At 47.3% G+C, this 22227-nt stretch overlaps 1 protein-coding gene across 7 annotated transcripts in view; it reads left to right on the forward strand.

The window, feature by feature from the left end:
- The first annotated feature begins 1231 nt into the window (after positions 1–1231).
- The window catches only part of MEIS1 (Meis homeobox 1), a 165498-nt gene continuing 144502 nt past the window's right edge, over positions 1232–22227 (forward strand). For 3 of the 7 annotated variants that reach the window (XM_038551464.1, XM_038551463.1, XM_038551462.1), the window contains exons 1-6: positions 1233–2171; positions 4068–4294; positions 6175–6316; positions 6955–7005; positions 7886–7936; positions 9387–9533. In XM_038551464.1, coding sequence (XP_038407392.1) covers positions 2160–2171; positions 4068–4294; positions 6175–6316; positions 6955–7005; positions 7886–7936; positions 9387–9533 — 630 coding nt within the window. In that variant the 5' untranslated portion in view covers positions 1233–2159. Of the gene's footprint in view, positions 2172–4067; positions 4295–4348; positions 4439–5866; positions 6016–6174; positions 6317–6954; positions 7006–7885; positions 7937–9386; positions 9534–22227 lie in introns of those variants that run through there. The other 4 variants (XM_038551459.1, XM_038551461.1, XM_038551465.1 and 1 more) reach the window with 4 other exon arrangements.

Below are 22227 nucleotides of genomic sequence, written 5' to 3' on the forward strand. Positions count from 1 at the left end.
TAGGGGTGCGGGGAGGGGAGCGCAGGGCGTCGCGGCGCACAGGGCCCGGGGCGCGGGGTCCCTCCAGGCCCGAGAAGACAAAGGCGACGCGGCCGAACCCGACCCCGCCGCGCCCCGGGCGCACGGCGGCCTCGCCCGCAGCGGGTCGGGGAGCCCCGTCCCGGGGTGGGGGTGCGGGCGGGGGGGTCCCCGGCCCGGGGCCGCACCCGCCAGGTCGGGGGGCTGCCCCGAGCCCCGCGGCGGGCTTCGCTCTCCGGCGAGACGCCCAATAGCTCGGTGTTTGTAAACAGGCGCTGGGGGCACCGTCCCCGCGCTCGGCTCATTGTTTCCCTCCCTTCCTCTCCCACTTCGCGCAGGACGCCGGGGGCCCGGGGGGCCGGAGGCCGGGGAGCGGGAGGAGGAGGAGGAGGAGGAGGAGGAGGTCCAGACCCCAAAGTGAGAAAACGCAAGCATTTCCTTTCCCGGGGGCCTGGGGTGGGGTGGGGGGGTGCACCCCTGACAGCGGCAGCTCTAGGCTGGGATCCGCAGGAAGCCCCAGCCTCCCCCCTCCGCCCCGCGATCTCGGGACTCCTGCTCTCATCCTTCCCTCCCTCCCTCTCTGTTTCCCCGTTTGCCTCCTTCTACGTGGGGTGGTCAGTTCCGAGAACGCACCCTTGCGTTGAGCTCACACATTCCCCCCCCCCCACCACCACCTCCAAAAACAAAAACAACAACAAACAAAAACAAAAAACAAAAAGCAACACCCCACCAGCAGCGGACCCCCAGTAATTTGCAGGAAAGTCATGAAGTCCGCGCGCCGAGAGCTCTGTTGCAAAAAAACTCCCGCGGCTGCCCACCCCCCCCCCCTGCGCGCTCCACCCCCCCCCCTGCGCGGATCCCCAATTTATTTCGAGAGAGTGGGGTGGGGGGTAGTGGAGGAGAGTCCCGAGTAGGGGTGGAGGGGAGAGAGGAGGGAGGGAGGGAGAGAGGGAGGGGGAGATTGCAAGGAACGTGGGGAATAAAGCCCGCGCCCCGGGGGCGGGGGGGGGCGGCCCTGCCCGCGCGTGTGCGCGTGTGCGCGTGTGCGCGTGTGCCCGGGGCGCGTGGGGGTTCGCGCCCGGGGCGCGCGGCTGCAGGGAGCGCCCGTGCGCCTGGGCGGCGCGGCCGGAGCCCGCCCGGCGCTCCCACCCCTGCCGAGCCGCCGACTTGCTGCAGCCCAATGCATTGTGTAAGACGCGACCTGTTATGGCCACCACTACTTCCGGGTTCTAGCATTCGGGTCGGAATCCACCTCTCCGCCTGTGCAACACACACTTTACACACGCACGGGGACTGCAAGCGGGCAGCATCGATCGTGGCTCCTTTAAGACAAACTCAGACAGACAATTTTTTTTTTTTTTTAACCCTCCTCCTCTAATCTCCCTCCAGTGCAGCAGTTGCAAAGAGGGAGAGAGAGAGAGGGGAAAGAGAAAGAGCGAGCGAGAGAAGAGAGAAACTGATTAGGAATTAGGACCGATCCGAGGGAAGCGAGCGCTAGGGCTTTGTGCATTTGAATATTCACATTTGAGGTGTTCCGACCAGAAGAAGACAGAGCGGATGATCATTCATTCACCACGTTGACAACCTCGCCTGTGATTGACAGCCGGAGTGGCAGAAAGCCATGAGATTTGGTAGTTGGGTCTAAGGGGCGCTCTCTTTTTTTTTTTTTTTTTTAAACTGATTTTTTTTGGGGGGGGGGTGGAAGAGAAGATCTGCCTTTTTTTTTTTTCTTTTTTTTTTCTTCTTTTTTTTTTTTTTTTTTTTTTTTTTTGCCCCCGCTGCTGCTGCTGCTGCTGCTGCTGCTGCTGCTGTCTTGGAAACGGAGCGCTTTTATGCACAGTGACTCGGGCGCTTTGCTTCAGGTCCCGTAGACCGAAGATCGGGGACCAAGTAGCTCTCACGTTGCTGGAGACGTGAAGGGATTTTTTTTTTTCCGTCGTGCTTTTTTAAAAAAAAAAAAAAAAAAAGATTTTTTTTTTTTGTCCTCTCTCTCTCTCTTTTTTGTTTTTTGTTTTTTGTTTTTGTTTTTTGTTTTTTGTTTTTTGTTTTTTTCCGGGGGAGTTTGCTTATTTGTTTCTTTTCACACTGGCCTTAAAGAGGATATATTAGAAGTTGAAGTAGGAAGGGAGCCAGGGAGGCCGATGGCGCAAAGGGTACGTATTAAACAACAATTGTGGAACTCAAATGTGAGATTAAATTGAAACGTGGCTGAAAGACACTGCTAAAAAGTTTCTTTTTATTCTCTCTCTCTCTCTCTCTCTCTCTCTGTCTTTTTGAATGAGGCTCCTAAAGCCGTGGCCTAAAGCGAGAGAATTTATTCAGTGCGTTTGTAGACTTATGTATGTTACATGTAATTAATTCAAGTAATCAAGTTTTCTATAGATTCCTAACCAGCAGCTATATAAATAGAAATGCAAGCTCGGGCAGTCATTCTGTTTAAAAAGCAAAAACAAAACGCACTAGATACCTAGTGCTGTAACGTGAATGTTCAGGGAGCAGAAGTTTAAGGCTATTTTTAAAGTAAATTAAGCAGCTAGAAACTTCTGATTTGTTATTGATTGTGCTCATCTCTTAATATGACTAGAAGCATTTAGCTTTTTTAAGCAAATGACTTTGCCATAGTACGATGGCTTTTGGGGTCGGAAAACATTCATCTCTGAAAAATGATTTTAATGTGCATGGATTTTTATAGAAGGTAATACTTTGAAAGTTTTTGTTACAAAAGCCCTGCACTAATTGGATACTAAGCACAGAGCTACTCACTTTAAAAATGCAATACTAATTTCCCCAATATTCCTATTTGAATGGAAATGTAGTGAGAGTAAAGTGAGACAATGACAACCCAACCGAGGTAGTCTCTTAAAAGAAAGGGGGGTCTACAAAAAGCCTTCCCTGCATAATTTGTGTCCTGGCCCTCAAAGCCCTGTTTGCAAAAGAAAGTTACTAGGCTGACACATTTTTCTTTACTGCTTTGGTTCAGGCAAATGTCAGCGTTCTTCCAAACTATTTTCACACCTCTGGCTTTAAGGAGATGAAAGTGGCAATTCCTCTTTTCTTTGAAAATCATTTCACTCTCGGCGCCTCCAAATCTTGGGAAAAGAACTTGCCCGGAATTGGAGCAATGAGAAGATTCTAAGTAGCTGAATTTTGCACACAAAAATAATGACAGTCAATATGAAAGTAGTTTTTCCGGGGGGGGGGAAAGAAGATGGGGGTTGTGTGTGCGTTTGCTTTTGAATTTACTTTACACCTGATGAGTTACATTTGCCTCATTGACTTCTAGTCTGGGGGAAAAGTTCATAGGAGTAGAGAAAAATAGGACAACTAACTGTTCCAGCTATATAGATTTTCTTTCACATTGAGGGGGAATTGCCCAATTCTAAATTCAGCTCTAATGAACGTGAAAGAGCTACCTTTCTCTGAGTTTCACTTATAAAGGGGGCCAGTTAGTTTTGTATAATTTAGCAGAGTTTGTCTTGGAAAGCAAAGGAAATGCAGTGTCTTGCAGGACTGCCTAACCCCACGCTGGCAGAGAAATAAAATGAGAAGCCTGTCTGAATTCATGTGCTTAGCTTAGCTGTTCCCATCGTAACTTTTTTTTTTTTTTTTTAAATTCCCCCTGATGGGAAGGGGCTGTGAAACTAGGCGGGTTTGCTGCACTGTCCTGGCACGTTTTATTATTGTGATTTTGAATTTCCTCCTCTAGAGACATGCACGTTTTACCTTCCGCCCTCCGGGAGAATGCCTCCCTTTCTTTCCTTCTTTCTTCCTTCCTTCCTTGCCAGAGGATCCTGAATTTCTGAACTGGTTGATAGGGACACAAGTTAGGGCAAGACCGTTCATCCCGGCCGAGTCTCAGAGGGAATCCTAGAATTTTTACTTTAGAAATCATTTTTCCAGACAAGAAATCTCAACTTTAGAGATGCAAGGCCACTGAATTCCGGGTTGAAGGATCCAGCTGGACTGACATTATATAAGCTCGGTGCCCTGCCGTCTCCCCAGTTGCCCGCCTGGCCTTCAAACCTTGTTTTCTCCTGTTTGTCATGCAGTACGACGATCTGCCCCATTACGGGGGCATGGATGGAGTGGGCATCCCCTCCACGATGTATGGGGACCCGCATGCGGCCAGGTCCATGCAGCCGGTCCACCACCTGAACCACGGGCCTCCTCTGCACTCGCATCAGTACCCGCACACAGCTCACACCAACGCCATGGCCCCCAGCATGGGTTCCTCCGTCAATGACGCTTTAAAGAGAGATAAAGATGCCATTTATGGGTAGGTACACCGGGCATCAGGTTAAGTAGTAGAGACGCGATGTTTCCTCTCTCTCTCTCTCTCTCTCTCTCTCTCTCTCTCTCTCCCCCTGTGCCTTTGGTAGGAGGGAAGCCGGGGCTCCGTGGGCTGGAGGCACACCATTTGGTAACTTTTCATTTGCATTGCATGGAGAATTTGGGGAGGCGGCCTGCCACCCGGGATGTCCCCCATCTCCACACACGCTCGGCGCCCGCCCAGCCCCCGGCGGAGCCCAGGCCGGGCCGGCCGAGGGGTCGCCCCTGCAGGAGAAGTTGCCAGAGGTCCCTCGTCCCCTCTCAGACCCGGGCTCTGCAGCTCAGCGGGCTGGCGCCCTCGCTTGCTCGACTTCGCTGGGAGAGCGTTGGGGATTTCTAAATGTAGGCGCCTTTGTGTTGGAACGAAACTTTTAGTTTAAGGGAAAATCTTTTAAGCCACTGATTGTTCTGACTTGCTAAGTTTACTCAGCAACCGTATGCTGGCTCTGCCGCCGCACAATAAAATCAGGGGAGGACAGTTGCAGGTCAGGCAAGGGGGAACAGGCTTTGCATTTAGGGAGTTTGACCACCGCGGGCGAGGAGAGAGCTCGCTCTGAATCGTTTGAGACGTGAAGAAACTTCTGGCCGGGTTTTTAGCACTTTGTGTTCAAAGGCGAAACCTGCAGGATTTGGGAGTAGGTGCGGGGCTATCCGGGGCCAGTGTTGTTTTCAGACTGTGCTTCCCCCCGTGCTCTCCCAGGCCAGTCGGTTAGACCCAGGGCTGGTAAAATCCGCGGAAAGTCGCTTGTGCCTGCCGTGTGCTCGTGAATTTGGGGACCTCGTTTTACTTTGCAGCCACTTTTATTTCTATTTATTTCTTCTTCTGAAAAAAAAAAAAAAATCAGGCAACACTGACCCTCCCCGGCCGAAAAACCTTCCTGCTTTATCTCCCGGTCGGTCCCTTCCTTGTGCGATGGGCTTGTTTAAATCCCAGCGTTCTCTCCGCAGCAGCAGCAGCAGCAGCAGCGTTGACTGCAAATGGTTTAGGCTCCGGGACAGAACATTTGGGGACGCTTTGAAAAGGACCCCAAACCGTTAAATTCCCGGCTGGGCTGTGAGAGCTAATAAAAGACTTGAGACACCTCCTTGAGCATTAGAAGCAGCATTTTTTTTTCTTTTCTTTCTTTCTTTCTTCTTCTTTTTTTTTTTAATGGGTTGAGATAAGCGACATCTAGGCCCCTCGCAAGGCTAGCTGCTTTGCCATCCCGCAGACAGGAATGAAAGGCTTTACCGTGGGGACATTCGGAGGAACTTTGTTTGGGGCGGAGGGGGGTGGTCGTGGGGGCCCCTGGCCCAGGGAGGGGAGCGTGCAGGGAGCTGAGGAGGAGCCCTCCTGGCCTCCCGGGGCCCAGGGGTCTGATCGGTCAGTGCAGCCCCCTGACAGTGGCTGCTGGCGCCCTCGAGGTCCTCTCCCCAAGTCAGCTGAGCGCCCGCCACCGAGCTGCCCGAGCCCGGGCTGGGCCAGGCCCCTCGGAGCCAGGCGCCCTGCTGCCCCCCAGGGCCCGGCCGGTCCGGGTGGGAAACTTCCCTCAAAATGGCTGCTGGAGCCGCTGGGGTTTTATCCTCAGCAAATGTTACCAATTTCTCCGGCCAGAGCTGCTGCACCGCCCCTCGGATACTGTCCGTGGCTCAGGGCCTGCGACTGGGGCGCCCCAGGAGGAAGGGGAGGTGAGCAGCCACCTGCGGGCGCTGGGGCAGGCCGAGCGCAGGGGACAGGGCGGGGGGGTCCCCGGCCTCCTGCCCCTCCGGCCGCCGCCCTGGGGCGCCCGTCTCCCCCACCCGGGGACTAACCATTGTGTTGTTTGCGACTGTTGTCTTCTCTTGCAGACACCCCCTCTTCCCTCTCTTAGCACTGATTTTCGAGAAATGTGAATTAGCTACTTGTACCCCCCGCGAGCCGGGGGTGGCGGGCGGGGACGTCTGCTCGTCCGAGTCGTTCAATGAAGACATAGCCGTGTTCGCCAAACAGGTCAGCAAGACGCTCGCTCAGGAAGTAGGGAGCCAAGGGACCCGGGGGCAACTCCCTCCCTCCCCTCCCTCCACCCCCCCAACCCCTGCTGCACCTCTTCCAAAGTGGCCAGCACGCAGGCCACCCCAAGCACCCCCACCCCAAGCCCTGCCCTGGGGCATCCCCCCAGGTGGGAGCGCACGGCCCGGTCCAGGCCTCCCCCGCCACACCAGCCTCCCCAGCTCAGCTGCCCACCCTCTTGCAGGAAGCTCGCCCCCCTCCCCAAAATTAAATCACGGACCCCGCGCCCCCAGGGTGGAGATGGGGGTGGAGGGCGCAGCCAGGGGCCTGGGCGAGCAGGGCAGCGGCCTCCGGAGCCGAGCTGCTGGGAGAGGCGACCCGGGGCTCTGGGCTCGGTTTGGGCCTCTTTGATTCACGCTGGCCGCCTGTGGACTCGGTGTCACCCGGTCCCCGTCCTCCCTCCCCGGAGGTGACATCTTGCCCCCCTCCACCCCCACCCCTGCGCCGCCCGACAGTGTAATGAGGCAAGAAACTAGGAAGGCGACCAGATTTCAAATGTTCTTTCTTTTACCCCCCCCCACCCTGCCCTCCCCTGCCCTCTCCTCCCCTCTCCTCTACTCCTTCTCCCTTGCATTTAGATTCGCGCAGAAAAACCTCTATTTTCTTCTAATCCAGAACTGGATAACTTGGTAAGAGCGGACCCCTCAGTCCCCAGCTCCCCCATCCCTGCTCCCCCCTCCCCCAAGCACCCCAGCTTTGCTGCAAGAGCACCCCCCCCTCCACCCAGGTCTCTAGACGGGTCTTCCCGTAGCTGTGAGGTGGCTGCACACGTTTCGGGCCTGGACAAGTGGCCCCGGGACAGGATCCCCGGGAAATAAATAAATTCATCCCGAGAGGGGCCGGGCGAGCCGGCGCTGGGGGGAAACGCGAGCTTTTGTTTTTTATGACAGCCGGGCAGCGCGGCTCTAATCAGCGCGGGGATTTATCTCCGGGCCTGTCAGCGTGTGTGCTTAAACTTTGCGGACTTCCCAGCCCTCAGAGTCGTGCCCCAAGGGCGGCCACCGGCCAAGAGCCCCCCAAAACCACCCGTGCACCCTAAAGGTGTGCAGAACCGCAGCAGAAAGTTTGCAGCCGCGTGAAAAGCCACACTTAGGGGCGGGGAGGGCAGGGGGGCAGTATTTGGAATATTTTCCGTGCACTGCTTACCTGGAAACCCCCAGGCCAGGGATGTGGTCCTTTCAGGTGGGGTGGGGGGCAGTGGGGCTGAGAAGGGGGGAAGAGCCATGGGGGAGGAGAGTGTTTATGATCCCCACTTAGATGCTCTGTTGTTGTTTTAGCTATTTTTTTCTCCTAAAGAAATATAAACCTCTAGATGGTACCCAGTCGCTGCTATTAAGTTTTAGTGTTATTGCCATAAATCAAAATAACTCTATTTAACTGGTGTGTGTGTGTGTGCGTGTGTGTGTGTGTGTGTGTGTGTGTGCAGTGTAGGCTGGAGATGCTAGAGCTGTGACAGCCAATTTTCTGCAAACTAGGAATAGGGTGCTCATTCTTTTTGTATCTTTGCAGATGATTCAAGCCATACAAGTATTAAGGTTTCATCTGTTGGAATTAGAGAAGGTAATTCCTCTAGCCTCTTTTCCTGTGGCTTTCTCCTCACCCCCCAAACTTGAGGGGGGTGGGGTAGGGTGGGGTGGGGGGGGCAGGGTTCTGAATGGCTGAAGTTCAGGCTTCTGAGACATTTGCATAAATGTCTTTCTTTCTGGTAATTAGTGTCAAGGCCAATCTTAGCGTCCATTTCTCTTTGCAGTTTAATTACAATTTCAGCCACTAAAACCGGCATCTCAAATGCCCTAGCCTTGCATTCATTCTTAATACTTTGCTGGCTTTGTATAAATAGTTACAATTCTAGGCATCTCTCTTGATGTTTAGAATGCTGTTGTGAGTCTGCTTCACAGGTTATACCTTTGTGATCTCTTCTCTTCCTCTTCCCCCTTTTCTTTGCTACCTCTGGGTGGGTGGGTGGGTGGGTGGGGGAGTTTTGTTTAGTTTTAGTGAGTTTCTGGAAGACAGTCTGAGAGCAGCGGCAGGTCAGACACAGAGGAGAGGCGGAGGGAGGAGGAGTGGGCAGGGAGTCTGGAGGAGGTGGTGGGGGAGGCACATTAAACCTTTTGCAGAGACAAAGCAGAGTTGATAGTTGTGTCAATTTCTCGAATCTGTGAATCCTGCACACACCCCACCTTCACACTCAAGAAAGGGTGTGGGCTAACATGATTTTGCTAGCTGTTCTATAAATCTCAGCAATAAAAACTTAATGCATTGTAATTCAAACTAACATTAAATTGCAAGCACACTGGGGTTTCTTGTGAGTTTTTGCATGTCAGGGATGCCCTAGGCCTGTAAGAGACCGCTCCACTTACACCTAAATATTTTGAAGCATTCTTTTTTCCTTTTATTTTTTTTTAATACAGTTTGATCCTTTTTTTTTTTCTTTTGTGGCTGTAGGTGTTTTTCATATCATGAGTACCGGCAAGTTGATTTTCTCCTATTTTTTTTAAAACTATCCTAAAATATGCTTCTTGTGTGTAGAATCCCTAATTACAAATATTATAGGGACCTGGGCTGTCAGACAGATATTCTGTGCCACCACAGTACTGGGAAAACGTGAATTATAGGCATACATCTATATTCACATTTTCCCTTAGACTCATTGGAAAAGAACTTATGATAAAGTAAGTGGATGAAATTAAATAGTTTACCTTAAATGTCACCCACGCGGGTCACCTCTCTAATGGCCACAGCCCTGGGAGCAGATGAATTTAACACGGGTGTTGAATATGTTGTAGCCTGTGAATCATCTTGTCACTGTCAATTTTCTGGGATATCTCTATTTTGCAAGAAAAGAAAGTTATTCCTAATTCTGGATGCGTCTGGGGGTCTCTGGAGGACAATTGCTCTGTGTTTCCCTATTTGGAAGTTTGGATCTCACAAGGGGGGTGGTTTGCACTTGTCAATGTCATTTATGCACTCCTGATTATATTTCCATTTTTTTATTTCTGTCATAATGTAGGTACACGAATTATGTGACAATTTCTGCCACCGGTATATTAGCTGTTTGAAAGGGAAAATGCCTATCGATTTGGTGATAGACGATAGAGAAGGAGGATCAAAATCAGACAGTGAAGATATAACAAGATCAGCAAATCTAACCGACCAGGTATGCGCTTTTCAATTTCAACGTCCCTAGGAAAAAAAAAAAAATCTGTATGCATATTGCTTGCTGGGTCACTACCACCTCCTTTTATTATTTGCATATGATTAAGTCCCTTTTAGATACATTTCCATCGAAATGAAAATTTTTGAATAATGTGGCTATTATTGCTTCATTAAGGCTGGCTCTGGGATTCGACCTGGAGAGATGAGCTTGTAAAAGCTTTGCCTGCAAACTTGACCTGTTTCTTGTCGCTTTTAATTTTTGTCTTTATTTTATTTACCCTCTATAATAATGGGAGTGTTAACTGCCAGTGACCGCCTCTGATTGTAGGGCTTTGTTCTGGAGCATTTTTTCCCCCTTCTATTTCGAAGAAAAGAAAAGTGTAGGGTCTGCTTATTTCTTATTTTATTAGGAATAAACCCAAGATAGGTGGTCTAAGAGAGACAGCGAGGGTTTGAAATCTAGCAAATGCTGGCTATTTTCTCCCTGTCTATACGGTTCATTAGCCTGTCTTGTCAGTTTTCCTCGGCCGAACGCTTCTAGACCTCACTGAACATTGCTTTGTGCAGTGCTCGCTGCAAGCTCGCCCATTTTATTGTACTTAATAGAAAAAATAAGACCAGGCCGAGGTTATAAAAACAGACAAATATGGACGTTTCTCCTCCTCCTTGCCACTCATCCTCCAGCTGGTACGTGCACTGGGCCCTCTGGGTTGGCAGCTTTTGGAAGTGTCAGCGTCAGGGGCACCCCGGCGACTCCCTTGGTGTGGCGGTGGGGGACCTCGCGCCGCCTTGGCTCTCAACTGCCTTTGCTCGCTTCGCCCCCTCCTCTCTGGTCCTCCCTCCAGGCCCTTCTTCCGCTGCGTTGCTAAGTGGGGACGACTTTTATTTGGAGTTGCTGGGGGGATTTCTCTCCCTCTCTCACCCTGACACCGCTGTTTGCTCCCAGTCTCTCTCTCTCCCTCCCTCCCTCCCTCCCTTTCTCTCTCTCTCTCTCTCTCTCTCTCTCTCTCTCTCTCTCTCCCTTTCTGTCTCTCTCTCTCTCTCTCCCTCCCCTGTCGCTGCGTCTCTGGATTGGCCCAGAGAAGTTGCAAAAATGCAATGAAAGTGAAAACCTGAGGAGCGGGTGAGATGAACCGGGCTCAGGACAGCTCTCCGCAGCGAATTGCTGCAAGGCGAATAGAGACTTGGGTTGCGGGTCTCTCTGGCCTCTCCCTACACTAGCGAAGGCCTAGGGTTGTTTCTCTTTCTGACTCGGCACGTGAGTTCCGTCTTGGGGGGAGAGATCAGCCTGCCTTTGTTAAGCCAGAAGACAGCCAGGCCGGCAGAGTTTTCCTTTGCAAGCCCTGCCCTGATCACTGTTGGCTGGCGGCTGTCTTGTGGAGGGCTCGCAGGAGGGCCCGGCTCCTGGGTCTTGGTGTCATCCTAAAGTTTTCTTGTCTCAACATCACCCTCTTAAAATAAATTCCCAGCTTGGATTTCTCTCGGTAATCCCGCGACAGAGGCCGAATCCTTCCTTTCCCCCAGAGCGGTGGGAGGCAGGCAGAGCTGAGCTTTAAAAACACCAGCGCGCTGGTTCTTTGCTATGATTTGGCAAGTTGCAAACTTTCGGCAGTGTAGACGGGTGCACGGGCCGGGCGGTCGGCGCAGCCCCTGTGCGGCCCGGCTGAGGTGGGAAAGCTGCGGGCGGCCCGGCCCGGCCCGGCCCCGGCCCCGCGGGCTGCCGGCCTCCCTCCCGCCCGGCTCACCCGCCAGCCCTCGCCCCGGAGCTGTTCAATGCAGATTCCGCCGAGGAACCCTCGGGTAGCTGCTGTTGAATAAAAATTGTAATCCAACAAGCCTAACTAGAAAATGGGATTCTAAGAGCTCCGGAGTGCTGGGTACATAAAGCTATTTGAGCAAATTACAAGAATCGCTTAGGGGCACGAATGAAATCAACACTTTAATTGCCTCCAAAATGAAGATTTATACCCCATTTTCTCAACGAATCATTATTTTATTAAAGTCAAAGATAAAGGACCAAAGCTATGGGTTTTATTTGGGGAGGGGGGCGGGCGACACACACACATACACACAAAACTGATATCACGCCCGTTGAGTTTTCCCTCTGCTCCTGCGGGGAAACTTTGGTCGCTCGGCCACCTTATTCTGAGCTGGGCAGGCTGGTAGGCAGCTGCGTGGATGGAAATTCGCATCCGGCCCTCCTCCGCCCCCAACAAGGGAGAGGTGCCCGGCCCGCCCCCACGGCCAGCTGGTGGGCTTCGCAGCTCCGGCCGAGCTCGTGGCGCTGTAGGCCCAGGCTCGTGGGCGCCTCGCGTGACCCCTGCAGCCCCGCTGGGGCTCGGTCGGGAGGGCCCCAACCCCAAGGTCGTCCTTCCCGATGGCGCGATTCCTGGGAGCCAGGAGCCCGCGGACCTGGCCTCTCTCTGTACCTGGGAGCGCAGAGCGCAGAGTGCGGGGAACCCAGCCCCACACCCAGAGAGGGGTCCCCTGCTCTGGGAGAGGCGTGGGGGAGCACAGAGAGGCCGGGCAACCAGGGCCTCCCGCTGGGCACCAGTTTGCAGGTCCCTGGGGGGGCGCTGGACCCCCCCCCCCCCAAAGCTCGGCCTGGCCACCTGTCTGCGAATGCGGCCCGGCCAGCTTGCACCCCTGCAGAGGGTGCGCTCCGGGACTGGATGCTTCAGGTGTGGTGCGAGCGCTGGTCCTCGTTAGCTCATTAACCCCGCTGTCTCTAGGGCCTGCTGGCGGCACGGTGTATTTTATTTTACTTTTATCCTGGGAGGGCGCGAAGGCTGCCACCGGCGCTGGGACCTAGGATCCACGACTTTGATACCCGCCGGTTTCCCGGAGGGCTAAGTCGGCGGATACCCATGTGGCCTTGTAGTGATGCTTGCTTTTCTTTTTTTTTTTCTTTTTCTTTTTTTTTTAATTTTTATCAGATTAAGACACCAGTAGAAGGCGTAATCTCGTTTATCCCCCTACCTCGGTGTCCCCCTCCACTCCCAGACCCCGAGGAGCCAGGCCTGAGTCCCCTCCCGGGCGCCCTCTCCCGACCGCCTGGCTCCCAGCTCAGCCCGCACGCTTGTGATGCCCCGGACAGCGGGGGACAGCGAGGGCCTGGGGTGGGGGGGACCCGGGCCTGGGCTGGGGCTGGGGCTGGGTGCACCCCGGGAGCCGAGCGGAGAGGAGCAGGGGTGCCAGGCGTCGAGGCAAGGGTTGGGCTGACTGTCAGTGCGGGAGGGAAGCGGGGACGCCTGTTGGGGGGGCTCAGGATGGTACTGGGGGCATCAGGAGGGGTTAGGAGGCCAAGGACCTGGCCGCCCAGGCGTTAGACTTTAGGACGCGCTCCCAGGAGGAGCGGGGAATGGAGTCTTCCTCCCCAGGGCCCTATGCTGCTCGCCACTCCTTGAATCTAAGCATTTTCCACCCCAAGAACCAGGTCCGGAGAGTGGGGAGACAGGGGTGAAGAGTCTTGGGGCCCCTAGGCTGCCAAGGAGGTGGGCACGCCTGCTGGGGGGAGCGCACGGACTAGCTGGGCCTGTGCTCGGGCTTCCCACAAGCAGCGGAGGCAAAAGAAATGGTCCCCTTGGATTACAATTTTTATTCAACAGCAGCTCTCCGGGGGGTCCTCAGCTGAATCTGCATTTAACAGCTCTTGGGCGAGGGCTGACGGGCTGCACAGGGCGCCCTGTTGCATGTTAATCCAGATTTGTGCCTGACATCTGGGGAGAGTAATGTGGCTCAAGGAGATGGAACCAGAAAGCCACGCACGCCAGGCAGGTTAAATGCCAAGTGCTGCTAAACTCCCAGGGGAGGAGGATCGGCCTCCGGGGCTGCGCGGCCCAGGCTGGAGAGCGCCAGGCCCGGGGCCTCGGGGATCCGGGGCAGCCTTGGGCCAGTGAGCTTCGGTTCCCAAGTGGGCTACGAAAACCCTGGTGGCGATTGTTTTATCTTAGATGTTGTTTCTAAAGCATCTTTTGAGTTAAAAATTCTGAAAACTGAACTTGGACTTGACTGAAAACGCCCCCTCCCTGCAAAGTGGGGTAGGGATGCATGCAAGGGAGATTTAAGCTTTCTCTTTTGGGGAGGTGTCATGGTAAGGAACGGGGATGAGAGAGAGGGCAAGGGACAGCCTAGCGTCCTTGATGAATTGAATCTGCTGCTTCAGAAAAAAAATAGATGAGGCCATTGGATATTTACTAATACTAGAAATGCAGGCAATTTGTTTTCATCCAATAAGAAAACTGGCCACAAACAGCAAGAGACAGGAAGAGGGTCCCTTTGTCAGGTAGTTTGTTTCTAAATGCTTACACATGGACACATCTTATTTAAATTGTAAATACTTCACAGGGTCCCAATTAATGCCTTTGTCTTGGAAACTCTCAGTCCACCTCCTGACATCGATGGGGGTCTTAGATTCATCTGACTTTACTTTTTGATTGTTGTAATGGGTCATGTGTTGTACTCTTAATTCCTTTTCTTTTTTTTTTTTTTAAATATGTGAAGGGAAATTATGGCAAGATTCTCTTTAATGATTAAATAATAAGGTGTTGACTGCTTGTCACTACATTGGCTAATTGGGACGTTCATTCTAGGCCCTTATGGCTTAGTATCCTTGGAATTAAAACTTAGTTGTTTACCAGGTGTGTTTTTATTGTTGCTTTCTGATTGGCTTTGGAAATTTTTAATTCCAGGATAGTTAACATACAGTGTTATATTAGTTTCAGGTGTATGATACAGTGGTTCAACGGTTCCGTACATTACTCAGTGTGCATCAAGGTAAATGTGCGCTTAATCTGATTGGCTTTTAGCGTGTTATCTGTGTGTGAATTTCAGAGTAGGGATGTATTTATTCCTAATAGGGGCACTTAAAGAACATGTTAGGAAAAGCAAGAGAGGGGTATATGCAGATGGGGCGTGATCAATTACGTTGTTAAATGTCTGTAAATCTAAATGCTAATAGTAGAAAAGTTATTCCCTTTTGGTGGCGCGTCTCTGTCTGTCTGTCTGTCTGTCTCTCAAGTGGAAGTCACTAGTGCAAGTTCCATGGTTAATGGGAAGGGATGATGCTAATGCTGCTTTGTAGAAGTAAAGCCGTAACAGTAACTATTGTTCAGTGATTTAACTAGCTCTGCAGCAATAGGTCACTCAAATAGCAATCTCTCTCCCACCAGAATGACTCCATTGCTCATGATTTGGAAATATATGGAGTGGTTGTGTGCACTGTTGCTATCGGTCCTAACTTAGAGACTTTTATTAGGAAACATGGAGAAGCTTACATAGTAGAGGAAGAAGAGTAGGAGAAGGAAGAAAAAATGGATTAACATATGGGCACTGCTTTCCAAAAAGTAACAGATATCATGCTGTAATTGCCCAACTTTGAAAATAAACACATTTTAAATCATTATATTTTCAAACCCTTGCATGTTTAAATGTTAAAATGTTTGTCATGGTCCGAAAGATTTAAAACACAGCTGTTGCTGGGTGAGGGAAGGAAAATTATGCGGAAAAAAAAAAAAAACAACCCTCCGTATTCTTAAAAACAAAGACTATTTGTGGCCCCACAGTAGAAACAGGCTTATTAAGGTCAAGCAGATGGGCTAAAATATTGCCACGAGACCTACTGCAGTAAAACTAGCTTACCTTCCCTCGCAGGTAGACGGGGAGAAACTGTGAAGAACGCATAACAAGTTTTATTAAGACACTTGTCATAAATGAAAATATTGTCAACAAGACTTCAAATGAAGTATTTTTGTATTGGCGATGTTATGCCTTCCATTGCAATAACAATATTTTCTTATGAAACGTAAATATGTCAAACAAATGTGAAATGCTTAAGTTTTAATAAATGATCATTTAATCATCAAACGCAACCCAAGTATGTATACAGAAACTTTTAAAGGAAAGTCGGCGTGCTGCCAAATTCCTATAGAGACTAGCAGGGAAATGATCAAAAAATGAACAGAAAATAAGACTTCCTGTAAGAAGGTCTATAATTCAACATTATTTGACTCCACTGTCAGGGAAATAGTTGAAGGATAGTAAACTGATACCATTCTCATTCATTTTTGTTACACAGTCTTAAATGTTTGCAGTTGTAGCATTTTACATGGCCTTTTTCAGATTATGATATCTGTCATATTTGTATCAAAGTATTACTTGCATTTATATTATAATCGAAACAATTTTTTTGGTCATTTCTCCTGAGTGCAAAAATTTAATTCGGTATTTAAAAATTACATCAAGACTAGAAAGTATTCTTTTACAGATAAAGAAATAAAAATAAAATACACGTGACTCTGTATTTGATAGTTGTACAGATGTCAGACTCACAGGTTTTCAAAATCCCAAGTAAAACAACACTGCTGTAAATCACGTAGGGCTTGGTGTTCTTACTCAGCAGGACCCATCAGGATATAATAAAGTTAGAGTCTGGAACACAAAATACAGTCTTCCAAATTTGAATTTTAATACTAATTCCAAAATTAGACTTTTGGAATCCAGTAAGAATTTGAATATTTTGTTATCCTTAATATTTGTGAATAAACCTTGCATGTGTAAAATCAGTTTGGGAAAATTCAAGCAGATAAGTGTGTGTGTACGTAGTGTAAAAATATCCTTCATTGAAAATGCCATGATTTCAGGGGTATAGGAATTTGCCACAGCTTTTTCGAGTCTTAAACAACCTCTTCAGGAAGTATACCTATGTTGGGCAAATTGCTGTATTTCCCACACTTGCAAATTTGACATTTTAATAAATGGTGCAAAGAATGCCGTGTGAAATAAGCAAGAATATAGTCATTTAAAAATTTGTCACTAGAATCCAATTTCAATCAATTTAATGCATTCATGTGTGCAGAATTAAAGCAATTGGCAACACTTTACTAGACTCTCTCTGAACACTCCCCCCCACCCAAAATAGCATTTCTTAATCTAAGAAATATATTCTTATTAAGGGAGAACACAAGAGTGCAAATCTTCTGAGCTTGTTTTATATTCCTGGACTTCTTGGTTAAGAATTCCTAAAATTGTCTACAGCATACATTAAAAGTTTATTCTCTGATGGAAAAAAGCTTAATTCTACATTTATTGAATTATATACCTATTGTTCCTTGGCATCATGAGTATATACAGTTAAATGCAAGTTATAGCCTGAACTAAGTGATTAACTCTCTTCAAGATATGAAATAATCCTGCTATGACTTTTCCATGGCATATGCACCACTGTGTATGCCATAAACCAATGGAGGATAAATAAATTGTGAAAATAAATTCTATATTATTTATAATCCTCAAAAACACATTTCTATAATTGATTCTCCCGTTGGTACTTTTCGTGACTCTATTTACAAGCAACAGGATTTATAATCATGAGATAAAGAACCTTTATCTCATGTGGGAAACGTCACGGTTCTTTAAAAAACCTAAATGAAATCATAGTTTACCTCAGAAAGGAAGGGCTGTTACTATTAATAAGTCTACTAAGTAGTACTCTGAAAATCGCCATGACTTTTTATGAGTTTACCAAGCTTAAGCAACAGTTTTAGTCTCGCTACTTTTTTTTTTTTTCGTTTTGACACGATACAGAGTCCTACATTTTACAATGGATTTCAACATACGTTATTTTGACTCATTTAGAAGATTGTGGTAGGTAGGTAATTAACATTTTGAGCGATGTTAGAATGATTCCCGGACAACACATGACTTGGGATTAATCGTCACTGATGAATTCTCATTTCTCTAGCTTTTTCCCTTATACTTTACCAACACCACGTGGTTGCCTGTTTATTATTAGTTTTTAAAAATCTTGGTTGGTGGATATTATTTAGCAAAGGAGGGCTCTGGTTCTTTCTTCCTAATCACTTGTTTCCCACTGTTTGGTAAGATCGCCTAGGCCTGAGATTTGAACTTGAACTAGCTTGCTGGGTCTCATTTCCCTATTTGAGCACCTTGTGGGCTATTACCCACACGTGGGTTTATTTTCCTGCAAAGATGAAAAATGTTACTCACTTTAGAACAGGAACGAGTAGAGAACCAAAGTCATCAAATACTCCCAGCCTGTGCTTTACAATTAGGAGAAAAACTGAAAACTGTTGTTCTTGTTTGCCTTCCCTAGGGCTCTGAATACTTGATATAAAGATTCATATCAGCCCTTTTGTGTTCTTCCTCTTAAGGCCTAAATGTTTATTTTCAGTGACTGTATTCTTAACGGATAGTCCATATTTGTTCCCAGACCTCCACGATTTGCATTTTATTCTGCATTTGCATTCACATTATGTCCCATAGAAACTCTTTCAAGTGAAGTGAGTTTATGACTATTATGAAACTGTGGAAAATGAAGTTTATAATGAAATCGACACAGTCATCAAAAGGGACAATGAAGGGAGCAATTTGATGCAAACCCAGAGTTTTCTTATGCCATCCCAACTTGTGAAAGGCTTATCTCTCTTTCTTAAAAAAATATTAGAAGCTGAATGAATAAGAATTTCTCCGACAATAAAACTCCTCCTAATGTCTCCATAACTATTTGGATGTGTTCTCGAACATTAACTTAATTTGATAGACAAGCTATAATTAACTGTGACCTATAGTGTTTTCTGTTATTCAGAGACTATTCCTTAGCGATTTGAAAACTTAATTTCCAACTAAATGGTGTACAATGTCTGACGTTCTAAAGGCCTACTTATACCATTTACAAGAAGTGGAAATAGTTCGTGTGTCTCTGGGGCTTCAAAGGGAGACTCTTTGAGGGTGGGGACTCACAATTTTTACAATGTAAAATCCTAGCAAACTAGTGCAGGTGGGCTTTGGGGGTGGGGAGATTTTTTTTTTTTTTTTTTTTTTTTTTAAGCAGCCTTCCTTTCTATTCATTGCAATGTTACAAGTTATTTACAGGGAAGAAAAAAACAAAAAACAAAAAACAAAACAAAACTACTGTGTTTCATGAGACAAAAACTCATACATGACATTTTAAGTCTAGTTATTTTATTGACCATGAAAACCAGTCGTGTAGGGAGAGAATTAAAAATTGCGGCAAATAGGTAGGATGCCGCGATCAGGATAGAAACGTTAGTGGTAAAATTAAATTGGGTATTTTGGGCTTAGTTGAAACATTGACTTGAAATTTCCCGCCAGATCTGAAATTGTTTTAAAACCCCTGCTTCAGAATATGTTAGTGTAAGAACTTTGTGATAATTCCCCCACTGAACATTACTTTCATTTGAAATTGCTCATTCATAAGAGACTCAGTCTCATGAGTAGCCACCCTGCCCTTCACTCTTGAACAGTTCAGATAAGCATATTATTTATTTACAGTCTATCGTATCCATTATTTATGGGAAATATGCTATAAGTGTACAGAGCATATGGAATTTATCTTTGAGAGATATAGGTGGTATCTCCACCCAAAGTGGCATAACCCTAAGTAGATAATAGGGTTGCTTGCCCTCGGTGTGCAGAGAAGGATCATCTCTTAGAGCATCATTACGTGTTTGCATGTCATAATTCCAGATGCAAATGCATTTTTCCATTTTCATTTTAATTGTCAGAGTTTCCTTGGCTCTAGCTTCTGCTGAAGAGAATCAGGAGTTTTACATTCTGAATTGGTCTTGGTGATAAATTCATATGTTTGAGGACAAAAAAAAAAGATACTGAGCAGCAGATACATTAACCCCTTCATTTCTTTCAGTGTGCTTCTTTGTCCCTTGACGTGTTTACAATTTTTTTGAAGAATTTTGTCCATGAAATTTTAACACTACTTGTGGACTTGGTGGCTTGGCCTATTGTTTCGCCACATTTGGGGATTTTGTAAGCTGTGTGCAATAACAGAATCAACAAGAAAAATCTCAGACTCATTGTGTCCTGCACTTCCTTGCGGAGAATAATAGAGACATCTAGACTGCGCTTGTTCTATGCATATCAAGTGTATTGTTGGTGTTCAAGTATTTTTTATTCTGATAATTATTCAAAGCCAGTAACAATCTGCATTTGAGCGAGTATAAACATTTTTATTCTGGAATTTGGAATTTGCAGCAACTCAATTTTATTTTCCAAATTACCCTGCCATTTCAATTAGGTGCATTGTTCTTCACTCTTCTGTTTCGACATTCTGAAGGTTTGCTTGCCACCCTAATAGTGAGTTGTTTGAGTGTTTAATATTTATTGAGGGCATGTAAAGAACGTGCCAATAGAAAAAGAGGAGAATAAAACATTAAGAAATCAATTATGAGGCTTTTCTTCACTTGTAGTATACTTCTAATACTCTACATACTCGATAACTGCTAAAATAGTATGAACAACCTCAGAATAATAGCCTTGGATATGGCTGAAGAATGGCATTCTGATGAACTGGAATCCCTTAAAAAGTGAACCAACAGCAAAACGTGGGCTCCTGCTTCTTGAATCCACAACCACCTTGGTTGATCTCTCAGTTAAGAGACTCGAAAGAGAGAGAACTTGGCCATTCTAAGAATCAGAATTGTAAATGAAATATCAAAATGCCTTGAGAAAGGCCTTTCTGGGGATTTTACCAAAGATAAATACTGCAGGAAGGGGAGAGAGAGAGAGCGAGAGCTCAAGGATTCAAAAATCCTTGAAGAATGACAGATACTTTGAAAACACAATTTGGTTGAAAATATAAAAAGCTGGAAGTGCTTCTGAAAAAAAAAAAAGAAAACACAGGGAAATCAGAGAATACCCTCTAGCTAATAGTGGAGATCAGCGGTAAATATAAATTTCCGTGATTCTTTTGTTCAACGTATAACGCTATGAGGTAGTAGGAAGAAAACAAGAGTACACCTTGGCTGAGTGTTTGTTTTTTGTTTTTTTTTTTCCTTCTCACATCAAAACTGTGGATTCTCTGATTTGAGAGTTTAGAAGTAGAAGAGATTTCCGGAACACTTGAGAAAGAGCAATTAAGCGTGCTGATTGTAACTTTTAGCCACACCGCGTTCCCAGGCAGGGAGTGTTTCAATAAAATATATGTAACTTAGAGCCAGCTCTCTGGTGTTTGAATCTAGGCTTAGCTGGGAGGATAAGGCCCTGCTGCTGCTGCTCCTTGAGCCTCAGTGGCATCGTCTGTAACTCGGGGATGGAGAACCCATCCTATGGAGTGACTGTGACAGCTAATGTGAATGAATGTAGAGCATTCCAAATGGGAAACCTTAGGGACGCCTGAGGGGCTCAGCAGTTGAGCATCTGCCTTTGGCTCAGGTTGTGACCCCGGGGTCCCGGGATCGAGTTCCCGCATCAGGCTCCCTGCATGGAGCCTGCTTCTCCCTCTGCCTGTCTCTCTCTCTCTCTCTCTGTGTGTGTGTGTGTGTTTCTCATGGATAAATAAATAAAGTCTTAAAAAATAAAATAAAATAAAATAGGAAACCTTAAATAAAAGGCGCATTAAATGATACCATATTCCCTGGTACTCTGCGCAACCTTCAACAACATGAGTTTGACTTGGGGAGGGGAGATGGGGCGGCTGCTAAGGAGGTGTTATTGTAGAGACCGTCTTACAATCGTGCAGATTCAGGGAAATGTCTTTTTAATTCTTATTAGGAGGGGGTCACGATTATTCTCATCTCCTCCATGTAGGAGGAGAGCGGACACTCGGTTGTGTGGCTGAGATAGCCCAGGGAGCCACCACACATTCTCTTTCAGATTCAACCTCCAGTGACAGTGTTTGTGCGGATCCTCTGCTAAGTACTTTTCTCCATTTCTGAGTGCAAATGCTTGGTGGCTAGGGGCCAGTTGCTTGCAAGGTCTTAACTCGTGCTCAGGATACAATGTTTTGTGCATTAACAGGGGCTGTTCTTTTTGCCTAGAAAATTTGCGGTTTGAGGTTGTTTTATATAAGACACATTTGCGTTTATTTTATCCTAATTTGTTTGCGGAATGAGGAGCACTGAACACAAAGTTACAGATGTATGGTAGAAACATCGGGAAGCCGGCCGGCCGTCTTACAAAAAGGGGGTTTTATAACCTCAGGTATATTGGCATATAATTTACAGATTCTTCTGCCATTTCTCAGTAGAAACGATAGAAAAGAATCTGAATTTCAGCAGAAAGCTCTCAGAGAATAAATAAGGAGTATGGTTGGAAATATTTACATACAAATATTTGGAAATACGGTGGTGCCAGTTGGATGAGAGTGTTTGTTTGTTTAAACATTTTAATTCTGAATTACAGCTCACAGGTATTTCGGGAGTAGAAGTATATACAGTCATTAAAGTCATTTAATATAAGGGTTTACTTTTATTAATTGTATGCCAGCGGAACACAATGGCAGAGGGAAAGGAGAGATTATTGAAACATAAATAAGTATTCTTTTTTTTTTTTTTTTTTTTTACTAAGATTCCTAGTGTAATAAAGCTTTATTGTCTCTTCCGTTCATGGGATTTTTCTCCACAACAAACTGCTTAGTAGAATTTGAACATTCAGTGCAGCCGACTAATTTCTAAATGACTCCTCTGCTCTCCAGCCACGAGGTTTCGGTAAGGCTGCTTGTGATCCCTTGGTAGTAGTTTCCCTCTGGTGGTCATTAGTCTCTCCCTGTGCACTTGTTGGGAGTGTACCCGCCCCACGTAAGAATCTTCCAAGATCACGGTGGGGTCCCCACGAGACGGTGCGGGCCTTGGTTCTTGACGCAGAAAAGCTGGGCAACAGGTCTCAGTGCTGGGTGGATTTCGCGAGGAAAGCTTTGGAAT

This window comes from Canis lupus, chromosome 10 (genome assembly GCF_011100685.1).
Source record: "Canis lupus familiaris isolate Mischka breed German Shepherd chromosome 10, alternate assembly UU_Cfam_GSD_1.0, whole genome shotgun sequence".
NCBI lineage: Eukaryota > Metazoa > Chordata > Mammalia > Carnivora > Canidae > Canis > Canis lupus.